Source organism: Aythya marila (genome assembly GCF_965140915.1).
Source record: "Aythya marila genome assembly, chromosome: 5".
NCBI classification, from domain to species: Eukaryota; Metazoa; Chordata; class Aves; order Anseriformes; family Anatidae; genus Aythya; species Aythya marila.
In genome coordinates this window covers 46,517,105-46,541,416 of record NC_139046.1, presented here as the reverse complement: position 1 = coordinate 46,541,416, position 24,312 = coordinate 46,517,105, and the positions used below count along the sequence as shown (strand labels likewise).

General features: G+C 37.8%; 1 protein-coding gene across 10 annotated transcripts in view; it reads right to left on the bottom strand.

Annotated features, from left to right (window-relative positions):
* Positions 1 to 24,312, bottom strand: part of PPP6R3 (protein phosphatase 6 regulatory subunit 3) — a 58,462-nt gene that overhangs the window by 23,347 nt on the left and 10,803 nt on the right. For 2 of the 10 annotated variants that reach the window (XM_082760716.1, XM_082760717.1), the window contains exons 2-14: positions 19,271 to 19,435; positions 18,752 to 18,861; positions 14,158 to 14,285; positions 9,885 to 10,117; positions 8,219 to 8,405; positions 7,374 to 7,511; positions 6,963 to 7,028; positions 6,393 to 6,505; positions 5,555 to 5,668; positions 4,734 to 4,863; positions 3,051 to 3,203; positions 1,660 to 1,809; positions 1,062 to 1,126 (exon numbers count right to left, since the gene is read on the bottom strand). In XM_082760716.1, the coding sequence (XP_082616842.1) occupies positions 1,062 to 1,126; positions 1,660 to 1,809; positions 3,051 to 3,203; positions 4,734 to 4,863; positions 5,555 to 5,668; positions 6,393 to 6,505; positions 6,963 to 7,028; positions 7,374 to 7,511; positions 8,219 to 8,405; positions 9,885 to 10,117; positions 14,158 to 14,169 (1,361 nt within the window). In that variant the 5' untranslated portion in view covers positions 14,170 to 14,285; positions 18,752 to 18,861; positions 19,271 to 19,435. Of the gene's footprint in view, positions 1 to 1,061; positions 1,127 to 1,659; positions 1,810 to 3,050; positions 3,204 to 4,733; positions 4,864 to 5,554; positions 5,669 to 6,392; positions 6,506 to 6,962; positions 7,029 to 7,373; positions 7,512 to 8,218; positions 8,406 to 9,884; positions 10,118 to 14,157; positions 14,344 to 18,751; positions 18,862 to 19,270; positions 19,436 to 24,312 lie in introns of all 10 variants that reach the window. The other 8 variants (XM_082760718.1, XM_082760719.1, XM_082760720.1 and 5 more) reach the window with 8 other exon arrangements.

Here is a 24,312-nt window from a genome sequence, read left to right as displayed (position 1 = left end):
AAAAAGAACTTAAATACCTGTACTCTGAGCAACTGTGCTACTATATTTTGTTATAAAACATTCTACCAGGGTCAGGAAGTTAAACAAGAAAGACCTATAACCTACCAGTTCCTAAATGTAAGAGCAGTATTCTAGAACTACAGTTTCACAAAAATACTTGAGAACTTAAGGTACAGATGTCTAGATTACACTGAGCCAATCTAGAAGACCGACAGGCATATAACTACCAAGGAAGTACAGAGCATCTGAACAAATTATTTCTGCTTTCACATTTGTGCATGTGGAAAAAATATAAAGCATTATCAAGATGAAGACAAAATTAGCTTCTAGACCTTCAGACAGATGCTTTACCCTTTCAGGTGAAGGCTAAGATTTTTTTTGCCTGATATGAAGTTCCAGACAGGGTTAGCTGCTTGGAACTTCCATCTTTTTACAATCACACGTTTTCAGGAGGAATTCCACTGCTGAGGTCCTGCCTTTTACATAAGTGCGTTGCTCTCAAGTATGTGATTTGCTTTGATGTGTTTATTAAAAATTTTCAATTGCTTACTAGAGAAAGATATCTTCTTTCCCCCATTCTCTTAACCCATCTTCAAGTACAGAAACATACCATAAAGTTTTAACTCTACAGACAGTTGTAAAACCTTATACACTGCAAGAATTACAGACTTGATTGTATTCTGAAATGGTGATACGGAAAAGTATTAAAGTGATACCAGAAAGATGACCTGAACTTCAGGCATTACTAAAAGAGAAACTGAAGAACTCTGGAAGACTCAGTATGTGTGAAAGATTTAATCCCAATATTAACATGTGTTTAGAATGTAATTATTCAATTTATTACCAAGTAAAGTGTACTTCCAAATACCACTAACAGTATTGTGATAAGTGTTTCATATACTGGATATTTCAGAGAAGAGGTTCTTAAGATGAAACAAGACAAACGCAAGAATATTCGTTGGTCAGTATTTCTTGGTCAGCTCAGTTCTGAATTGATTATACATATCGCAACTCAAATTCTATTTAGACAATTGCAGGAAATGAGAGCGCTAGTTACTCACTGTTTCTTCTCATTCGTCTCCCATGCTTCAAGTATTCGTTCTATTAACTGGCACTTATGGAAGAGCTATGAAAAAACACAAAGTATACTTAACAGCTGTAATGTTAAGTGGAACACTACTACGCATTGCAGGGTTGATTTTAACAAATCCTGATGTCTTATAAGACAATTGATTTCAGGTTTAGGATAGATACTTTCATTAAACGGTTCAAAGTTCAGAAGCAGTTGACAGATCCCAAACAGAAACCTGAAGGTTGAACCTATATCAATTTTTTTGAATCATCAACTACAACAACTTCCTTTTGAATGCAGCTGCTGTATTTTATGAGTGTACAACTACTGAAATAGCAATTTTAATTCTTAACAAGAAGAGGAAGTACTTGCAACCTTGCATACTTGCTCACTTTGACAGCAGCAAGAATCCATTCCACAGCACTTCTGGGTTTAACAGCCTGTACTGACACGTAAAGAAAACCCAAAAGAGTCTTATTCTTCATTCTACATAAAATATAGCCCAAGCTTACTTTATGAAAGAATAACTGCTACCATACCTTGGTGAGAGGAACGTTCAGCGAACTCCTCCCGAAAACAAAACTTACATGTTTCAGTAAAAGATTGTCCCCAGTGGAATCCTGATCTGTAATTGTGCCATTTTCTGTGCTTTCAAGAGGACTTGCAAGAATCAACGCAATACAGATTTCTACTTGAGTATGCAAAAAGTTATTCCACGTATACTTAAAGAACATGTCCTGAAAAACAAATTCAACAGGGTTCACTCAAAGCAGGGTCCTTTCAAACAGAACTAAATCTTACCCCAGCAAGTAATTTGAATGGCAACACAAGCAAATTCTTCAAGTTTTACAGTAAGTAGCATCATACATGATAAAGTGTGACCTACACAAATTTTAATACTCATGCTTGCTATTATCAGAACATAAGGACTATCATACAGGATGAGAATAACCCAAATAGATTTATCCTGGGAGCAACCAATAAAGCACTTCCAGATAAAGACAAGGCTGCAATGATATTCCCCTCTTAATTCTTTCTGCTGGCTGCAGCCCTGAGAGTTCCCAAGTCAGAAATGCTATTTATGACCTTCTTAGTCCTTAAGTTTCTTTTTTGAATTCACCAAGGACTTTCAGTATCTACAATAGCCTTTGGGAATGTGCTCCTCACCTTAGTGAGATGCCTTACATCATCTACCAATTTTATTCTTCTATTACAGAAAGCTACCTCAGATAATCTAGATGCAGTTAAGTATGAGAATACTTAACATCTTACACAAGACAAAACTGAGGCTGAGAGACAAAATTTTGACCGGAAAAAGCTATTTTAGTTTTGCAACTCTGCTTAAAAGCAGAGGTTCACATACTGTATTTGAAAACTACAGTATAAATTCCAGCGTGTCTTGCTAGGTATTTGTCAAATTATGCCAACATTTGAAGATTTTGGTCAACCTTAGAATGTCTGCTACAGTTGAAGCCTGAGTTAGGAAGTACTCAAAGTGTAAATGTCAGGCTAGGAGTTTGCTGTGCAACAGTTTGCTTTCAAACAGTTTTTAAGCATACAAGCTACCAGGATAAACTGTCCCTTTATAGGGCAATGCTAAGATCCCATTTAGTGTTCTACATATTAAGAGACAGAAAGAGGTTTTGAGGGAACATCTTAGGAAAAGGATAAAAAGGTAGGGAAGCATTGAACACAGCTGAAAACTTGAGCATACAGATGAAAAATAAGCTTAAGAAAACCACTCCAAGAAAATCGTGTATAAGGTGCAGAAAATTCAATCAATGAGAGGAAAACACTGGCTTCAGACATATGAATTTAACAGTAAAATTAGGTATCTGGAATTCTCAAACAATGCACTAGAAGTCAGAACACAAACAGTCTGAAAAGTTATGTTGGAAATATATTACAAGTTATCTGCATTGACAGAGATAAGATCTTATTAGCATTTCACAAAGATAAGGCAGCAGAAAGTTCTTACCAGTATAACTCCTATGCTGTTAAGCTCTATAAGTTCCTGATTCACACTGCTCATATTTGTCTGTAAAAGGCTAGATATTAATCTAATCACATTTAAACGTGTGTTCCCCACAGGTGGATCCAATACACCCCAGGTTGTCTTCATGACACTTTTCTAAAAAAAAAAAAAAAAAAAGATTATTTTTTTTTGTCAAAAAAACTTGTTGCTATGCACAATGAGAGAATAGTTCTTTAAAAGTGTACACAACCAGTCTTTGAACAAGATCTTGCAAGAACTGAAAAAGCAACTTAGTTCTGAACACCATGGTTTATTTTAATTCTACAGACAGGGGGCAACGAAAGACAGCCACACGGAACCAATGGCACTAAAAACTGATCGGTAGCTGTAAGAGTTCAAAGTGGATGAATTCCATCCAACCTTAAAAAGGATTAAGAAATACTTACACTTCTCAGTGGTTAATCCAGGTACACAGCTACAGTTTACATTACCACAGTACTTGCAGAACAACTAGGTAGACAGTCTCTAAATGCATTATATGCCTCAACAGCTCTGACTTCATATTGCTTCATATACTTGAAAGCAATTTCAAACAAACTTCTTTAGTTGTGTGTAACATTAGAAGAACACACCGAAGCTCCACCTTTAGTCTCTGAAGGAGTTACTTCCAACAGCAAGAATCTCTTTCCATGCACTAATAGGTCCTTGTATTAAAATAAGCACTGTGGTTTTTACATCAAAATTTTAGCTGGCTGCCAGATGAGACCTGTTATCACCTAAGTATCAGCCAGTCAGAAAATCTGGTGTTGACTACTTTAAGAGCTAAAAATCTACCAACAAATATGCAAGGAGCAAGGGAAAGTCATTATGTAAATGTCTTTCTTCCTATATTAAAGCATAAGCACTTTTGGACCAAGAGACCACCTAGAAATCTACTATCTTCCACAATACTGGATGTCATTTTGGCATCCAGTACCTAACCAGTGCCACCCTTGTGTCAAAAGTGGCAGACAACCTGCCAGTTCAATTACCTAAGGCAAAATTTAAGAACATGGATAAGATGCTCATTTAACTAGTGCTTAAAAAAGTAGTCAATAACTTCACTAAATGATTTATTCAAATGCTCAGTACTCCAATCACCAGAGAACGCTAAGTATCTTATGACCTTACTTTTAATGTACATCTTGTTACAAGAAAGATTATTTGCATTTTTCGTCTCTTCTGCACTTGAAAGCTTAAGGTCTCATCTTTTCTAGGCCAAAACAGCCTTTACCACTACCTTGTTTCCACCACCACCAAACCTGTCTCTTATCTGAACTTTAAGCTTCTGATCATTTTCACTCTGACGCTCAGGTCCTTTACTCCTACACATTAGGGCACCCTGAACTGAACTATGTTTCAGCTGAAATTCTGCTGGTAACAACTGCGTGGAAAAAAATAAATGCATTATAGGTGAAATCCCTATTCATTCAACATGTCATATTTATCTTTTGCAACAACATGACATGAATAAGTTGATTACCATAAAAAAAGTCAGTTAAAAAAACGTGAAGAATTCAGCATGCCTGGAGTGCATGGTACATGCAGTAGAGCTGATCTACTCTGGGTTATGGGCAAGTCCAGAGGAAATGTGCACACACTGACGGTCTTGCTTCATTTCATTTGGCAACAAAAGATTTCACTTACTTTTGGAGGCTCAAGTAGGAGTTCATGGAAGGATGAAAGTCGTGCTTTTATGGCTTCTAAAACACTTTTATTGACAGAATATGTTGAATTGCTCATGCCTGGAGGACAGATCTCTATATGGCCTTCAAATCTAAAACACAGAAGCAAAGTCTAGTATTAATATCCAAACTAGTTCTAGAACAACTCTAAAGCTATGATTCTTAGTGTCACAGTTCTAAAGGCATGAAAATAGAATTAAGAGGAGGGCAAACCCAGGAGATTACAAATATAAATCAAGTGTGAACTAACAGCAGAACAAGATTCTTCCAAACACTAGGCCTAATATATTTAGGTTTATCATGCTTAAAATCTCCAGTTTGGTTTTCAGCTATTGAGATTAAACTTTACGGCTGTTCTATTCCTTCTTTTGTGACAGAGAAAGAGCTTCACTCATCTATCAAGCCTCTGTTCACTAGTTTCTCAAACTTATAAGAAGATCCCAAATTAAAAAAAAAAAAAGTGAATATCCAGTCACTACACTGTACACAGGCACTCTATTCCTTGTGTCCAGGAAAAAAATGATGAAATGAAATCAGTCTTATCTGACATGTGGCAATTAAACTAGGTTTTGGAAAACACCGTGGAAAGACCAGTCATCCAGAGGAAGTGCAATAACACTGCTCGTAACAACAATCACACAGCTTGCTCTTTTACTACTACACCTGTAAAAGGCCACTAAAATGGTTCCGTCATAACTACATGGAAGGCACTTCACTTACTATTGTTGAGCAACAGCTTAGTTAAATTAAGCAGCCATAAGTACAAGCAATAAACACACTTACGTCTGTCGTCTTGTCTCAAGTAAGGTCAGTAATATTTGGATTGCACTGACTATTGCAGATTCATTTTTTTCTTTATGAAAAATATTTGACAGCAGCTGCTCTATGATTTCTCGCCTGAAAAGAAAATATTGGCATCAGACATAACACTTCTTTAGGATACAGCTGTTAAGAGAATTAGCTACTGTTTGCCCATGTGAAATTAGAGAACAGGATAATGAAATAAAGTCTGTTATTTCAAGCCACCAGGTGCTGTTAGGACAATAATTCCCCTATGACATCACTACCCCAATCGTATTTCCCTACTCCCTCTCTTGATCTATTTTTTGTTTTGTTTAAAAAAAAAAAACTATCCCTCTTGGTACTGTTGGTTGTCAGTTTTCTCAGATCAAAAGACTCAGCACATCATACAGCCATGTAAACCTAAACCTAGAACCTGCAAAACAAAGAAGGTGACACAGAAAAATCTCTGGTAGAAGCAAACTTCACTTAAACGAGAGATCAAAGCCTACGTCCCTTATGTGTATTCTACACGGTATCAAGCTAACCTTCACATGTTTACATGTGTGATAACTAACTTTGACAGCGCAAGAAATATTTTAGCATTTCTCAGACAGAACCAAGACACTAGAATGAGGAAATCTTAAGTGAAGCCAACAAAGAAGTCATCCAGGTGGGCTCCACTTACTTGCTGAGCTATTTTAAATTGCACAGATAACAGTTAGCCAAGAGAAGTCAAGAGCAAAAGGAAGCTTGCAACTCTAAAGAGTTTCAAAGGTCAGAAGTTAAATAATAGTGCTCTGATGAACTGAGAAAAGGTCAGAAATTCAAACTAACTTACTTCTCTAGACTTGCAAGCAGTGGATCTGGTTCTGAACTGTTTTGTATTTGTAACATCTGGTCTCTGCTTAGACGAATAATTTCACAGAGTGACTGTGATGCATTTGAATGTCTCTGGAACAGAAAAATAAAGCATAGATTAACAACATGCTGGACTAGAATTCTTCATTAAAAAGCTGCATTAAAGAAGCTTGGACTAGAGTCTCCTAACAGGAGACATTTTAGACAATAGCTTTATGCCATATCTAAATCTTAGCAAGACAAAAAAAAAACCTCAAGTCATGAGACAATTGATTTTCACTATTAAAAAGGCAAAGCATTACAGCTGAATCTCCAAACAATACTTAGTCTGCACTAGACTTGGATTACCTGATAAACTGTGCAGATCCTAAGGAAGGGTGGGAGAGGGAAGAAATCAGCTCTCCACAACCCCAGACTTCCACACTCTTAAATAACAAAATCAGGTTATTAAAAAGAAGCAAGCAGAAAACAGTAAGGCTAAGAGTTTTAACATGCTATTTTACAGCAACCTGCTGCACGGATGTATCCAAAAGAGCAGACCAATACTTACATCTTCATCTTGAGATGGATGTACAATTTCCACCAGCCGCTGGATAATTCTCTCCTCATTTAGCCACTGTAAAAGTGTAGACATCAGCAGGAATGTTAACCAAATGAATGAATTAAATGAGTTAAAGGATTTACAAGAAGTAGTTTGAAAGCTGCCATTAATCATACTGTTGATATTTCTAAACAAGGACTAACATTACATCAGAAAAAAAAAGGATAAAAGCAAAATTAGCATTTCTGAGGAACCATTAAAAAAAAAAAACAGATTTATTTACTATCGAGAGAAAACTCTTCCCAAAACACCTGCTGCGGTGGCAGAGGTGAACAATGGTACAAATTGTATAAACAGGTTACAAAGCATCTTTTTGACAGTTCACAAGTCAAACAAAGGTATCTGAGAAGTTTTACTCACATTTAACACTTCTTGCCTGGGCTGTGGAGGTTCTATGCAAGTCAGTAGCCTGAGCAACAAGTCCATGATAGCAGAGGTCCCTATGTGCTTAATAACGAGGTCTACAAAATCATGTTTCTTCTTTAAAAAATCCACAATCTAGAAATTAACAAGAAAGAAGCTTGCAATAGTTTACCTGTATTTTACATGGTAAACTACAGCATGTACATTTCAGTTTCTTTCAGTTACTAAAATGAGAAAATGAATGAGAACTTTGTAAATACTTCTGCCACTTAGCAGTGCAAGGCAAGGTAAAACAGTGCATAGCAGCTAAAGTGGCACAATACAGATCTGTCTACGTGGAGTATGTCTTGGGCCTTCTCGCCAGTCCAGGCTGCTGACCATAAACTACTTAAAAATCTACAGTCATTTTTCCTTTTTTGTATGAATTCCCACAACTCCTGGCTCAGGGATTGAAGCAGACATAGTAAAACCTTAACATAATATACTTTCAAAATGAAAAACACAGAACAGGGTCACAAATGATTTGCTCAGGTACCAGAGTCAGCCATGCCAGCTGTTTGCAGTGTCACACAAACACAGAGGAGCACTGCATTTCTGGATGAGGATTACAAACATCTCTCACCTTTTTTTTTAATGACAGTCTTCCACAAAGGATCAGACCCACTCCCACTGATTCAGTTCAGTGATCTTCAGCTCTAACAATAATTTAATGAAGACACCACCACGCAAATACTAAGCTAAGCTAGGACAGAAAGTAAGCACTGGCACACAGGCAGTTACTGTTGCACAAATAGCTCAGGCAAATCTGAAACTGTTAAACCGGAGAGGTTTTAAATACTTACCTGTTCTGGTTTTCTGCTTATAAGAATACTTAGCACCTTGCTGAAGAAACTGGCAAGTAAAGGGTTTAGAGGAGATTCATTTAAGAGGAAGCTGTACAGTTTCATAAGTAAGGATTCTTCTTCTCCCAGCCTATCGTTGATCTGTGAGACATCTGAAGTAAGCAGCTCACAGGATATGTTTGGATATCTGGGGAAAAGGAAGAGAAGTGTACATATGTATATCTCCATTCACTTATACTTCAAAGAAGGTACACCTTCAGCTTTTAAATCAGAACCTGGTAGGGTTTCTGACCAATTTTTCAAGAATAGCTCTGCACTAATAAAAAAGCAAACTACTACAAGGTAACAACTATACATTCAGGCTACAAGCTGCATTCTTTCATTTAGGAAATGGACTACTACATTCTTCAGCTGAAATAGGACAGCACTGGGGACGTAGGGAAAAGAAAGGTCAGGCTTTTATTTTAAAATCCACTGTTAAAGCCAGCTGTTCAAGTATTGACCTCTCATTTCAGAAAACTTTTTTTGGAAGAGGAAAAAGTTAGCTACCAAGAAATTAAGCGGGTTAGTAGTACCAGATTAATATTGCTCCATCCCCAGTGTCTGCCCCTTTCCAATAACAAGGCTTACATTAAAAAAGTTAAAATCAATCTCTTCAGGATTAATACTTCTATACCTGTTGCAACTGTGTAGAGACTCACTGAGCTAGCCAAAGTCAAACAAAGCCTGCAAAACTAGTTAGTATTGCCAGATACAGGAACTTACTGGTTTTGATGGCCTCTTAATTACTGAGTGTTCTGAATTGTACCTCTGGCCCTGTGTCATGAAGCAGTACTATCACCCACTCATGCTAGAGGTAATTACGACAGCATCAGCAATTTAAGGCTTTTAAGTGAAAGACACTGCTATTTTAAACTCAGCTAAAAACACTCAGTGGAGGTTTGGTTTACCAAAAACAGAGAACTGCAGCAGATAAGAAGGTACTCTATTTTTCTTTTTACATATTATCATAAGAAAAAGCAGCTTGCTGCACAGAAAACTGTAAAAGAGGCCAAAAGTGGTAGAAGTGCTTGTATACAATCTCTTAGATTAACTGTGAGTTTGAACCTTCTCAGCAATCTAGCAAGAATCACGTCCATACCCAAATTTTTACACTTCTAGCTCCACAAAGGAAAACACCAGCAATCCGGTGTTAAGTATATTCTTACAAGGTGTGCTACAGTGCTATAAAATGCATCTTCAAAACAGCTTACTAACCGTCAACAAAACAAGGCTAAGCACCTAGCTATAGTACCCAGATAGGGGTATTCAATCAACTATTTCTACATGAAAATTATTATTTACATTATCTATTATTATCTACATGTAATTATTTTTAAATGAAAAAATAACAAAAAGACTCTTCATACAAGTTCTGATTTCTGTACTTTTTCTCTAGGCAGCAACTGGTTTTGGATGCATTTCTGGATAAGAGTTTTCCACTCAAAAAATATGCAAACATTAGAATGATTTAATTAAAGAGTTCTATAAAGCCCCTTCAAAACAAGCTTACTCAAAAGTTAACAGTACTATACTAAAGAGCAGCATGCAGGAATTCAAAACATTATCAAATTAACACTGGAGTAAATCACCCCTCTTTCTACCTTCCTAAGATACAAGTTCTTACTTGTATCGAATTTTTTCATCCATGTCTTGAGGCGGTTCTTCGATAATAAATGAAACTAAGTCTTCCAAACATTCTGACTTCAACAGAAACTCTATAAGTTTGCGATTCTGAGCCTTGCACTCTTGCAGGACGTCCTCTTCATCCATCAATTCCTTCAGTGTTACATCTTCTCTCTCTAGAAGTGTATCTATGTGCGATGACGAATGGAGATCAAATTTCCAAAACATGCTGGTCTGGATAAGAAGAACATATACAAAGCATTAAGCTTACACATGTATTTAAGCAGTATAAATACTTCATAGTAGTACTTCATAGCTTCTAACCCCAAAGGGACCTGCACACACAGAAGTTTTCTAGAACTTGAACAACACAACAGTAGATACTGAAAGATCATCACAAAGTTTCAAAATCAGACTTGATTAAAGGTGACTGATAAATATTTACTGGGTATATTGTAACACTCAAAATTAGCCAGCTCCAGGGTTTTTACTTGCATGAAAAGAACACTGATCTGCATTAAAGTAAAAAAGGTTAACTTTTAATAAATTTGTTCTTGCTACTCTGCTTCTGATCAACTTGCACATGCCAATCCACAGATTCTGAGCAACCCGTTCAGCAAATACTAGATCTGGCAGAAGATAAAACGGGCAAAGTATAAGCACACTAGTGTACCACCTCTGTCGCTGAAGAGAACACCTCTACAGGTGTAGGAATTATAATCATTTAACATGCAGGCAGAACACACCAGAAGTGTTGGAGCTAATTTCAGAGCAAGACTTACTATTTTACCATACCTCCCTCCACAAACTTGGAAAAAAAGGGACAATAAAGTTCCTTATGCAGATGCTTGAAAGGCCGGTGTGCCCAAGTAAAGAAACATCACAGAAGGTTAACATCAGCATGAGCAATTTAACTTTTCTTTATAAAAATACTCCATATGAGTTTTGTTTCTTTAAGACACCTTGCAAGCAGCTGCTCCTGAGACAGGTATGCTATCAGAAAAGAATATTTCAGTCTTAAATCCAATAAACTCCTGCTTTCCCTTCACTCTTGTTAAGGTCACTACACGCATTTGCTCCATTCTCCCCTTTAAAACGAGGCTTTTACATGGCAACACTTAACCTCTGATAAAGCATCAGCTAGTCTTGTATGAATGCAGAATTTGAGAAAGTGGATTGAAAGAGATACCAGATATCAGTAAGAAAGAGTTTTCCCTACAGCTGTAAACAGCATAGTTTTAAGCAGTACTCAGAGAGAAAACAACCATTTTTTGCTCCTTTAGTAACCATCTTCCAAGTGTGAAGGATTTAGTTAGTGTTATTTACTGCTGAAAATTAGTAACATCATCAGGTGGGTGGACATTTGGTTACCAACAGAGAACATCAGTGAACTTGAGCAAGAACACTTCTGCAAACTGCCATTTGATATGCAGAAAGTGAGAGTTTATAGACAATAATCAAACCGTGCTTTTGTTATACCAACTCTTATGACAACCTACAATACCTAAAACAGAAACATTTAATCCTTACTCAAACTAAGAGGCAGATAGTCCCCTAACAAGTAACTACGAAGAAAAAACATTTTTTGCCTCAGTTTTTTATGGCAATGACAGATCATCAGACATTAGGAAAAATTTCTTCACTGAAAGGATTGTGAAGTATTGGAACAGGCTGCCCAGGGAAGTAGTTGAGTCAATATCCCTGGAGGTCTTCAGAAAACACGTAGATGTAGAGGTCAGTGACATGGTTTAATGCTAGACATGGCAGTGATGGGTTAAAGGCTGAACCAGATGAGCTTAGAGGTCTTTTCCAACCTAAATGATTCTCTAATCTTGGGCTGCCAAGCCCTCAGAGTTAGAAGACCATGACTGGGGGAAGAGTAAGCAACTTTCCATCTGTGGCCACCAAAATTGTGAAGGACCAGCGTATCAGCTCAACGTAAGTCTGTGGGGCCTGATGGGATTCACCTAAGTGCTGGGGCAGTTGGTAGATGTCATAGCTGGACCCATCTCAACAATTTACCAGAAGTCTTAGGAGGCTGGGGAGGTCCCTGCTGACTGGTAGCTAGCCAATGTTATTCCCATCTACAAAAGGGGCATGAGAGAAGACCCAGGAAACAACAGACCTATTGGTGTAATCTCAGTCCCTGGAAAAGCTAGGGAGAAAATTATCCTGGGTGCTGATGAAAAAGCATTTAAAAAACAAAGCTATCATCAGGCAGAATCAGCATGGGTTCATGAAGGGGAGGTACTGCCTTAATAATTTGGTTTCCTTCTGTGATAAGGTCACCCTCTTGGTGTAGAGAGGGAAGGCAGCAGATGTAATCTTTCTTAATTTTAATAAGGCCTTTGATAATGTTCCTCACAGCATCTTTCTGGACAAATTGTCCAACTTCAAGACAAATAGGTTCATGCTATGCTGGGTGTTGAAACAGCTTAACAGCAGAGCTCAATGGATCGTAGTGAATGGGACCATAACTGGCTGGCAGCTGGTCACTAGCAGTATTCCCCAGGGCTCAATTCTAGGGCCAGACCTGACATTTTTGTCAACCATCTGGATGCAGGACTGCAACGTGTCTGCAGCAAGGTTGCTGGTGGTACTAAACTAGCAGGTGCTGTTGACTCCCTGGAAGGGAGAAAGGCCTTGCAAAGGGAGCACTGGGCAATTATCAGTGGCAAATAATTCAACAAAAGAAATTGCCAGGTGCTGTACCTGGGACAGAGTAAGGCCAAACACGGGTACAGACTGGGAGACAAGCGGCTGCAGGGCAGCTCAGCAGGAAGAGGTCTGGGGGTGCTGGTCAGCAACAGGCTCAATGTGAGCCAGCAGCGTGCCTGGCAGCCAAAGGGCAAATGGCATTTTAGGATGCATTAAACCCAGCATAAACAGCCAGTCAAGAGGTGATTCTCCCTCTGAATTTAGCATTGGTGCAACCCCACCTTAAAGATTGTGTGCAGTTCTGGGCTCCATAGTATAAAAAGGATAAGAAGGTCCCTGAAAGTATCCAGAGGAGAGCAGTTGGTCTAGTAATAGGGCTTGAAAGTATGTCCTATGAGGAGAGGCTGAGGACACTTAAGTTGGCTAGTTTGGAGGAAAGAAGCCTAAGAGGCAACCTCTTCTCTCTAATAACCAGTGAACATGAAGGAACTGTACAAAGCTGCACTGGGGGAGGTTCAGCCTGGACATTAGGAAAAACTTCTTTACCATGAAGGTGATGAAATACTGGAACAGGCTTCCTAGAGCGTTTGAAGCCCTCGCCTGTCAGTGTTTGAGGTATTTGGATAATGCCCTCAATACCTTCATTAGTGTTTCAACTTTTGATTAGTCCTGAAGTGCTCGGGCAGTTGGACTAGATGACCTTGGAAGGTCCCTTCCAACTGAACTGTTCTACTAGGACAGCATTAAGCATTTATTTAAGGTCAAGTGGATTCAGCATGCCTACCACAGCTACGTAGAACAGGGAAGCGTCAAATTTAGCCCTATAATAGTCAAGATAACAGAGATAAATCCAAGGATCCAGGAAAACTCTTATGATTCTCTTCATTAGAAGACTTTCAGTATTTGGCTTAAAAATTAGAGTAAGCCTTTTATACTCACTACAGAGAAGTTGTAATTGCTTTTAGGGTTCTCCTTGTTGCCTTAATTATTGCATGCTGTTCACTTAGAACCACCTTATTTTGCTTTTGTCAAAAGGTTTTTTGTCAGATGCTGTAAGCATACATAATTGCCCCTCGATTACATAGCTTTCTGTTTAAAGATATAGGAATCAACCAGAAATCATTGAAGAAAAGGTACAGTTAACTTCAACTGCAACATCAGTACTTACAATCATCTGAGAGCCCATGCAAGGATTAAGTGGTTAAAAAACAAAAGAATCTTTTCTACTAGAATTATTAGTGAACTTACAAGCAGATTTGAAAATACTTGATTTCATGCTATCTTAAATCAAATTACATAATGTTATCAAGAACATTGGCTTATGGTTATTTGGGCTACACACAGACTCACTGTGAGCAAGTAAAACTAGTGCATTATTAAGAGTCACAGAATATTTGTTTTTCCCCCTACAGCTCCAGTAAGTACAAATACCTCCCCCACATCCCATTTAATACAAGTAGCACAGAGTGGTTACTTGCAAAGATGTTAATTCCAGACCTAAATCCCTCTGCATTGACTAAAACTCACTTCAGTAGCTTCAATCTATTTCTCAATTACTTGTTTCAAGAGAAATTTAACAATGGAAAATAGCAACAACAACAAAAAAAGAGGCATACTACTGCAAACATGTTACTGCGTAATTTCGCAAATTGTCTCCCAGGCAAGCTCTTTTAGGGGGTGCTCCCTCAACATGTCAGGTGCCGGCCAGAGATTACTCCATCACTTTTCAACAGGAGCCCAGGTCCTTTGGAATAAGGAAAAATAAACACCATAAAATGTGCCAAAGAGGAAGTCCAGGAACCCTGAAGAGAAGAGAATTTTCGTAGGCGTTATCACTGATGATAATCTAGAATTAACCTACCACAGTTCTGAATCGAAGTTTTAAAAAGTTGTTCTTCCCATAGACTATTTCTCCCCCCTCTCTCCCAAACCCTACCAATTTTGAAGTTCTGAATTATTTTCATACATTTCCAAGTTTCAACCCCATTAAGAGAGGCCAAGAGTTAAAGCTTATACCCATAAATCAGAGGTGGGCAACGTCCCTACTATGTTCCTCCCAAAATTTCACTATCTGCTAACTTAAGGTCAGCTCCATAGGTCAACTGGGTTGTGTTACTCTCAATGTTCAACTCCAGCTCCAATAGGAGCCTCAAAATCTCAAAATGCAAGATTTAACATAAGATGCAATAGACTGTCATATATGAACTACGATCAAGATTAGATACTACACGAAGCAAAGTAACGTAGGATAATACTAAAAGCTATCTGACTTGCAAAGAAAAATTGTATGGTAAAATTGTTACATATATTTGGCTCTCAACTCACATTTAGTTAGCTTTCCATAATCTTTGAAAGCTCCCACCAAGACTAACAGACCTCAAATGCACAGGAAGATTTCCCATGACAGTTTACATTGACTTGATACAAGTTATGACAATCAAAGTTCCTAATGAATATGTATCAGTCAGGGAAAAAAAAAAAAAAACACTTTTTCCTTCCTTAGTTAATATTCTAACAGATTCTTCTCTAAATGAACACTGAAGTAATATTCCATATAGTCAACACCTGACTTAAAACTGTAAGGAAAGAAAGCAGTTTGGTAAAATGAAGAAAACCTGTAATTGTTCTGAGATACAGGTAACTGAAATTCCTATTTTAACTGCTTGCTAAGTGGAAGAAATAAAGCTTAGAAGTGATTTCACCCCAGGAAAAAGAAAAAAAAAGCTTTGTCTTCTTTCTCGTACAGATGAAGAAAACCACACTGTATGTATTTTGTTAAACAGTGACTGGTCTGTGGTTGTCTCTAAGGGCCAAATGCTTAGCTGACATCTCCATGGAAAAAAAGCTGGTTACAATTAAATGAACAACTCTCTCCACAGCTTCCAGTGGATGTAACAGTTAAACACTTTTCCTGAATACAGACATTCCTGTTTTCAATCTATAGGATGAACATGTAAATTCTAGTCAAATGAGCCTACAGGGATAATTTTGGAGACCATCTCCTGTCTTGAACCTTCAAACAAAACATGCTTCTTACTTTAAAGTCCCATCAGTAAATAAAACTATTTAAGAGAGCTGCTTATTTCAGTTCAAGACTTAAGCATGTTTGTCTTACCTAGGTAAGAAATGTAAGAAGCATACTTTACCAGCAGTTAATTCCACCTTGGTAGCTTCTACCTAACAGCTGAGGGCTGGTAGCTACAAAGCAGAGATGGTCATCTAAACCAGCACAGAAATAAAACTAAGGTAAAGCTTTAGGTAAAAGTACTGTTTTACTTGACTGCTGGATATGTTAGAAATTTATACACAATACTTCCAGCAGGAACTTCACACATTTTTACAAAAACACCTGACCTCATTACACAAGCAAGAAAAACTTAGGAGTATATCAGACATTAAACTGAAGCTTCTGTAACGTATTAAGTGTAAGAAATGCTACATAGGAAGTAATAAAAACTGAACTACCAAGCACCAAATTCAGCATGTAGCTCATTTTTCTCCATTTACCTTTATATTTTCTTCATATGGGATTCAAGCGCGCAGATGAACAAATCAGTTACTTTTGCACCAACAAACTTTTTGATGATTGAACATATCCTAAATTTTACAGTCTATTTCAGCCACACAGGCTTTTACAGCTCTTGGGTAGCAACTAGCAAAAGACAACTTAATCACTGGACACAAGAAGAGCAGCTACAACAGTAGCTCTTGGTGCCACCCAAAAACACTCCAAGTCTTACATTTCTTAGTGCTTTTATAAAGATTTTTGAATGCAAACAATTTATAGCCTTTTAAAAAGGAAACATGCTTGGGGAAGCAATGAGGAACACAAAAATCTTTTAATGATAAAACTAAGAATTTAGCAACATTTCTAAGACCTTTAAGAGTTATTAAGTGGTTTCTTTAAAATGCTAAGCATGTCCTTCTGCCAGCTCAACTCTGTATCAATTGGTTAAGTACACTTCGTTTCCAGCTTATTTTCCCCCAAGCCAGGGCCATTAATTAGATACCACACTAGCATTTATAAATTCCTTTTTTTGACACTGGAAGTGCACTGGAAGTGTACTATCTGCTCAAAACAAAGCTACATATAAGTACGTGCCTGAAGAAATTTAGAGCTCGGCAGAAATATCAGTGACCAAAATTGACAGAGAATAACTCTAGCAGCTACATTTTAAATTGCCAATTTGATTCAGCCAGAGCACATGTTTTACCCATTACCCATTGCAAACCTGCTGTCTACCACTGCCTGACCCTTGTTTGCAGGAGGCCAATTCCTCATAGCATAAAACATCTCCAGACCTATTATATGGGAAAAACTTAGCACGTATGCACTAAGTCTGGAATCAAGGGCAATTTAAACAACACAACACTAAGAACATAGGACACCTGCATTCTAGCTTGGACCAAAACTGTCATTTTCCATAAAATAATAGTAAGTTACATTAATATACAGTTATGCCTTAACTGAATTCTACACTTTTTCCACTCGATGAATGCAAGAATACTTCTCATGCACAGGCACACACATTGCTTCTTCTGCATTAGGAGTTCAGGGCACAAATAAGGGGACTGATGAAACATACTGTTTGAACTGACACATTTATCTTCTGCAAGAAGTGTAAAAACCTCTCCCTGACTATTTCTTACTTGCATTATTCAAATTATTTTGAATAATGCAACAGACACCAGGCTTACCCAATAAGCAATTTTTACATAAATTTTCAATTAAACACTCAAAATTAATTAGATTGTTAGCTAGAAAGATACAAGTTACTGTTACAAATCCTATATTCAGCTACATTACACCTAACAATCAAAAATAAAAGCAGTAGTACAGTAGAGTTTTAAGGAATGTAGGTACTGGATTATAATACAAAAAACAGTGTAAGGGGAAACATCTTTGTAAGACCTTACCATCATTAAGCTGTAAGATCCAGGAACTGAGGGGGAGCATTCCTTGTAAATAACCTAGTGAGATTTCAGTGTTTTGAACCTTCAGCAGGTAGAGTTTCACCTACATACCAAAACAAAAGGCTGCTTCTTCCAAATACTATCAAGAACTCCTGTGTAACCCAATTATGTTTGGGAATACAATAGAAACAATTCAGCAAGTTCATTGACTTCTCTACAATTTAACATCATGCTATGGATATGATTATTTCCAGACATCACACCCACTTAGAGCATATATATTTCTCAGCTAACAACTATACTTTCAGAAGGTAACTAGGTACTGGTGTGAAATGTGGTCTAGTCTTTTCTTGACCAGAAGAGAAACATATTAGGAAACAGTACCAAGGCAGTAATGTTTGTAACATTCTCTTAAACAGCTGCCTCCAACTCCTAATGAGGAGGGAAATTATCTAACAAGTAAGGACTTCCACTCCTTTCTTCTGAAGTAATTCCTCTTCACTTCCTAGGGGAAGAAGAGTCCTGCTATGGTTGCAGAGGAGCTAAGAATTGGGACAGGCAAACCCAACTGGGACAGGCAAACCCTTATTTGTCATTCGACTCTCCCGTATTTATTATAGTAACTGCACTTTTGTGTAAGACCAGAAGTGCAAATATATGAATTTTTACATAATATGTATTATACCCATCATGTGCATATATACACAGACACCTATTATGGCTGAATGTCCCAGTAGTCAGTTTCTATGACTTGAAGTATACAAACAGCTCCCAAAGTAGTTCACGTTGACTCAAAGTCACCAATTCCTCAAAATTCATGAGGTCATAACAGCCCAGTTGAAATCTGCAGCTCATGATGAAGTTACAAGAGCAATTTTATATCAAGCAACAACTGCATCCTTGTCAAATTCCTACAAGATCTCAAGACTGGTTAACAAGCGTTAATCAATATAAATATTAATCACCTACAATGATTGCAAATTAGACACTGATCTCCCCCTCCCAAATAGGAAAGATTAAGTGGAGTTACTAGAAAACTATTCAACAGCCAAGCATTTACACATTTAAAATAGTCATGTCAAGGAATTCAGTGAGTTCTTGGTATTTTGAACTCTTCTGATTATCTTCAGAATGGAAATGAAGTTATTGATGTACTGAAAAAAGGGGGTTCAGCAATACTATAACAAGAAAGCTAAATAATACTCAGAACAATGTAGTTTAATACCAAGAATTCAGTTGCAGAAGACAGCATTATACTCTGACACAAGAACCTATAGTGCTAAATGTCATTCATACCTAATATGTCAGTTCATGAACACATTTGCTTTGAAACTCTTCAAAGAATTGGAGGCTGGGCAGCTGATACACTTCCTGGCACAAAATCAAAACACTTTAAAACAAGTTCCCTGTAAAACAAATAGAATAACCACAACAGTGTGTCTAGATAACCCTTGATTCTCATTCTAAGGCCAAAGGGAAGAGGAGAAAAAGGGGTAGTGAGAAAAGAAGGTACTGTAACAGCAAGATGGATTAAAAGGCAAAGTTAAAAACAGTCTGCTAGAAAGTAGTCAGAAAAAAGCTGCAAGAAAAGGGAAGGAATGGCCACGAACTCTAAACTTGAGAAAAGAAGAGCAGCTTGGAAGGTGGCAAATGTGAACCTACAGAAATCAGGTAAACGAATGCCTTTAGAGAACATCATAGATATGAAAAAAAGTTAAGAGCATTCAGGAACCACTTAAAATTTAAGCTAAGGCTTTATAGATGCAAAAGCTAAATATACTGCTATAGATGAAGTTTAATAGCAATGTTTCTTACCTGTTAAACAAAAGCTTTTAAAGAGTTAAAAAAACAGAATTTGTACTCTCTCAGGCTCCTTGCCCATTACAGGATATCCTGGCAACAGCAAAAATCTTTCAATCTACAGTATTAGCAGATTAGCAGGACTGAATTAGGATTGAATTAGATGAAGCAGATTTCTTCCTACAACGACAAAAAAGACATTTTATAATTTAATGTTGTTAACACTTTCTGTTCAATAGTTCAACAACTGCATGAACAAAAGCGCTGCTTTGCAGGAAATAAGACACATGAACTGAAGGAGGAAACAGTTTGCTGTGAAAAGTGTCAGTCCAGTGCGCCCATACTCTGAAAATAAGTACAAAAGCAGCTTTGTCATCTGAAAGAAAATTGTTATTAGCAAGTTTAAATATCCCCCTTCACTTTTGAGGGGCAAAGGAAGATTTTTCGTATCACTGAAGTAAAGTTGCCTTTATAATTTGCACTTGACTATTGAATCTAACATAAATACAGACCTGAAAAAAACTATTAGCAATTTCATTTGAAGCCATGTCTTCAGATATAGATAAATATATTAAGGTCTGATTTATCCACAAAGTAGTACAGAAATAAACATACAAGCATTAAGAATGCCCGTTATGTTGCCTTACATACATACAATTTAGCCAGTTTCAATTTGAAATCAGTTTAAAAAAAAAAAAACACATAAAACAATCTACATAGAGACTTGCTAAGTAACCAGCTGTTTTGGGACAGCATTCGGTCACCTACAATTCATCACTAAGATGGCCTCTGATTTTGACAGCTTAATTCCTTCAGTGTAAAGCAAAGAAATGTTAAAGAGCATTACTAGGCATCCAGAATTGGCCTCTGCCTAATGCTTACCTGCCTGTGCTTTAGTCAACACCAAATAGGCAAGAAAAAGCATCCTATCAGTTGATGCTTCTTTTTAGCATGGCTGTTTCTGGCAGTAATAAGAAAAATTTAACACCAAAATACCTTCCCCCTCCACCAGTTACAGGAGGCTTTTTGATTTTGCTTTAAGAGGCAGGTTTCAAGACGAGAATTATTCCTTTTGGGAATGAGGTAATATTAACAGGTTTGTTTAAAAAAAGGATAAAGTACCACCAACTAAGAATATCAAGTATAGTAACAAGTTCATTAGATCATGTCTGTATCTACCTAGGTTGAAAAGCTCTACTATCAGTTTGTCACGATTATATATTCAGCTTAAAAAAAAAAAAAGCACACCTCCAAACCATTCCAAACACTCTGCTAGCAAAGAAAAGAGAATGATCTAATTTTACACCTCCCATGTTAAAGAATATGAGTCTTCAAATGTGCTTCTTGAGCCCTGAAGATTATTTAGTAGCCTATATCAACCTAAAGCAATGTACTAAAAATATTCCTTCTTAACTAGAATAAACATTTGCATTCCAGTTAAACAATCATCCAACAAATGAGGGGTTTTGTTTTGTTTTTAGGGCTGGTTATGTTCCACCGCTTGCAATATCACCTTATTTGCTACCACCCAGCCATTCTGGAAACAGAAGTCACCACATTTCCATTGTGAGGCTAACAGCACAAAGATTCCAAGCCCTGACATACACAAACACCAAACACAGCCTTCTCTAAGGCTATTTTAGTAACCAACATACACATGAACTGAAGGTCAGCGTAATACATTGACCATAATACTTTCAAAGGTCAAACATGTTTTTCATCCTTAGACCTTCAGGTCCAAATGTCAAGTAGATTTGCCAATCCCTTGTGAGTCAAGTGGCTTACTAGGCCAGAAAAAGTAAACAAGTGTACTGAATTTGGTTTGCTTTACCAAAGTTGTCTTGGTTGTTGTTTCTGGATTACAAACGCACACATGTTCAGAAGCAAAGCTCCAGGACAGGACAGAACGTCACTTCCTCAATTATGTCATGTAAAAGCAAAATAGGAAGCCTGTTTAGCTTAATCAACTTTCAGAAGAGTTGGCACGGGCAATACAGTACAAATCTGCAAAGATTAATTTATCCAAATGAAAGGCACTATTACTGCTCTCCTTGCACAGATTGCTTTCTGATATTTCTCTGTTCTTCTGTTTGAAAACTTTAGTTTAAGTACCATTGTCTAGTACCAGAACAATCAGCTTCTGAATTCAATACAGCAGGATTACACGGAGAAAAAAACGCTAGTGTAATCCAAATGAACAAGATACTGGCAGTGCAAATATTACAGCATACCCTGGGAAGGATGTTCCACAAGTCTGCTCTAGTCAGTTAGGATGCTGAGTCCATCCCAGAATCTAGAATAACAGAGTTATGAGATACTGAGAGGGGCTGCAGTATGGATAAAGGGAAAAGAAATAGTTCTTTCCTTAAAATAAACAAACAAAAAGAATAAGAAAATCAACCAGTTGATCAGGTATAGGACTAACTTTGGCTTTCCAGGGATAGCTCATGTCCAGTAACAGCTCAGCCACTTTAACGTGGCTCCATCACCGTAACAATAGCTCTAACAAAGTATTCAAACATAAAACCATAAGAACTAACCACGAGAACACGTGGTGATACGTTCAGCTGATTTACCTGAGAAATAAAGCAATGCACAGCTATCTACAGTGGCATCACTCTTCACATGGAACAGCATGGTACAGCCTGTCCTAAAGCATTACCCGATGAACTTTATTATTATTTTATTTATTTATTTATTTTAAGATAGAGAGGTTAAAAACTCTGCAACCAGCTGCCATGAACAGACTAAACAGGTTGTATTAATGCTGCATTGACTGGGGCACGGTCTATTTGTAAAACAGTTCCATACAGCTTTACTGACCACACAGCAAAGCTAATGAGGTCTCTTCAAATCTCTTCTTTGCTTATAGAGACCAATGCAACATTTGTTGCACTTTCTTTAAATCAGGGTGCACAACTGCAAGGCACTGAATAATGCTGCTCTTGCAGTAATTCATCTCTTGCATTTAAAACAGTGACTTACACAACTTACTATACCCAAAGTATGCCCTAGTGCACTTGAAGTAAACATCTCTTTTTGTGTGTGATGTAAGAAACATTCATAAATACATCATCACACAGCAGTAGCTCTTGTTCCAAGCGTTGGCATTGCCAAAAATTCCAATCTGATTTTGTAGCCTCACCCTTACCGCAGGGGTAAGCAGCCTGACACAACCAGCAGAGCCCCAGCATCAATTTGGGAACAATGAAGGTGTTTGGATCACAATTAATTATTAGTAATGTGCCACTATGCCATTTAGTTTTATTCCGTATTTGGAACATCCTGCATTCAGATCAAGTGCAAGCATTTTTAATATAACACTGCACTTAAGAACAAGATTGTAAGGTACATCTTTCTCCTTTTTCCAGTGAAATAACAGTTTTGTATCGATAGACTGTAAAGTGTGAATGCTCAAGGCAGAGCAGTGCAAAATCATCATGTAAGAGACTAAACAGCGTCATCATCATTCCTTACCATCTCTCTCCAAATGCCTGGTGGAAAAAAATCCAGATATGTCCTCAGAGCTCTGGTTATCTTACAGCTTACTACAGAAGTAAATCAACAACATCTCCTCCCCAGAAAACCGTATTTAAAAATTGAAAAAGATAGTCCTCAAAGAAAAGAGGCCTAAAAACTTTGTCCACCACCATGAATTCTGTAGGACAGACGGTTGAAGGGCAGAGAAGCAAGTACAACTGATGTAGCCCAGAATACTAATTTGTGAACTAGTCAAGTTTAAAAGAAATCTGCTAAATACCCAAGGTGACTTTTAAACATTTTAAGAAATGGCTCACTTACGCCAGGACTAAAAGTGGTTTACACTATCAGTTCCAAGCATTTTGCTTAAGAGTACATATATATGCTCCCATGTCACCATTCACGACCAAAATAAGGATGAAAAACACAATCCCATCAGGTCTCAGACAAGTGCTGCAGCAGACTAAGCAGTGCCACCCTCCCCTAGGCAGCACAGTCCCTCCCTGCTGGCTCCCAACACCTCACCTGTCAACCTTCCACCAAGCCATTTCAGAGTGAAAATGCATTTTAAGAAGTGACAAATGAAGCTGGCAGTGGAAGCAGGGAAGGAGTTTTTCTGCCAAGTCCACATGCTAGAACAGCTCAAAGGGTCTGCCAAGCACCAGGGCGAGCGTGGCCAAGAAGCAGGGAACACCGTTAGGGACAGGGAAACCAGGACTCATCTCTATCATCTCTGCCCCAAATTACACAGGATTAGGCTGCTGCAGGACTGCAGTACACAAGTTCTAGATCTGGTTACAAACAAGAACAAGACATAAGGCTAAAATAACACAATTTTGTATCAGTTCTACGGTTCTCTCCAGTACATGAAAACCTGCAACACTGATCCTGGACTCCTGCACTACTTTTCCAGAAATGCACAAACCAGTACTACTAACTTACTGCTTCAGCAGTACCGCTGGTTGTTTGAACGCTGAAGAAAAAAATGTAAATTAAGGAGACAGCCTTACAGTTAGTTTGAATTTTAGAAGTGTTTTCTTAAATGCATTTATTCTCTTCTTCGGTACTCCCAACAAGTACATGTATAAGGGTTTGCCTGTCCATGCTCCAACAATTTCTTAAACTTTGAACCACAGAATGGCTGGAGCTGAAAGGGACCTTAAAGATCCTCTAGCTCCAAACCCTCTGCCATGAGCAGGGATAAAAAGGACTTAAAAGGAGAAAAACAACAACATATTTACCATCATGGCTGCACTGGTTCTGGGTCAACTTTTCACTTAATCTGCCTCACTCTGTCCCAACCAAATGGCACACTGCTGAAAATAAGCAGGGAAGGGATGAGAAGCCTATTGTTTGAACATGCTTACCAGCATTAGGCAACAGTATGAAACAAAGGTTTAAGATAGTACCAAAAGCAGCGTTAAGAGAAGACAATATAGTTGTGTCAGTCACTTTGTTGCATTAACACTACTCAGACCTATGCCTTGCTTGCCTTAATTAACCTGAGTACAACTGCAGGCTACCCAGTCACGCAGATTTTGAACCAAAATCTGTACTTGGCATGGCATACTGTAAAC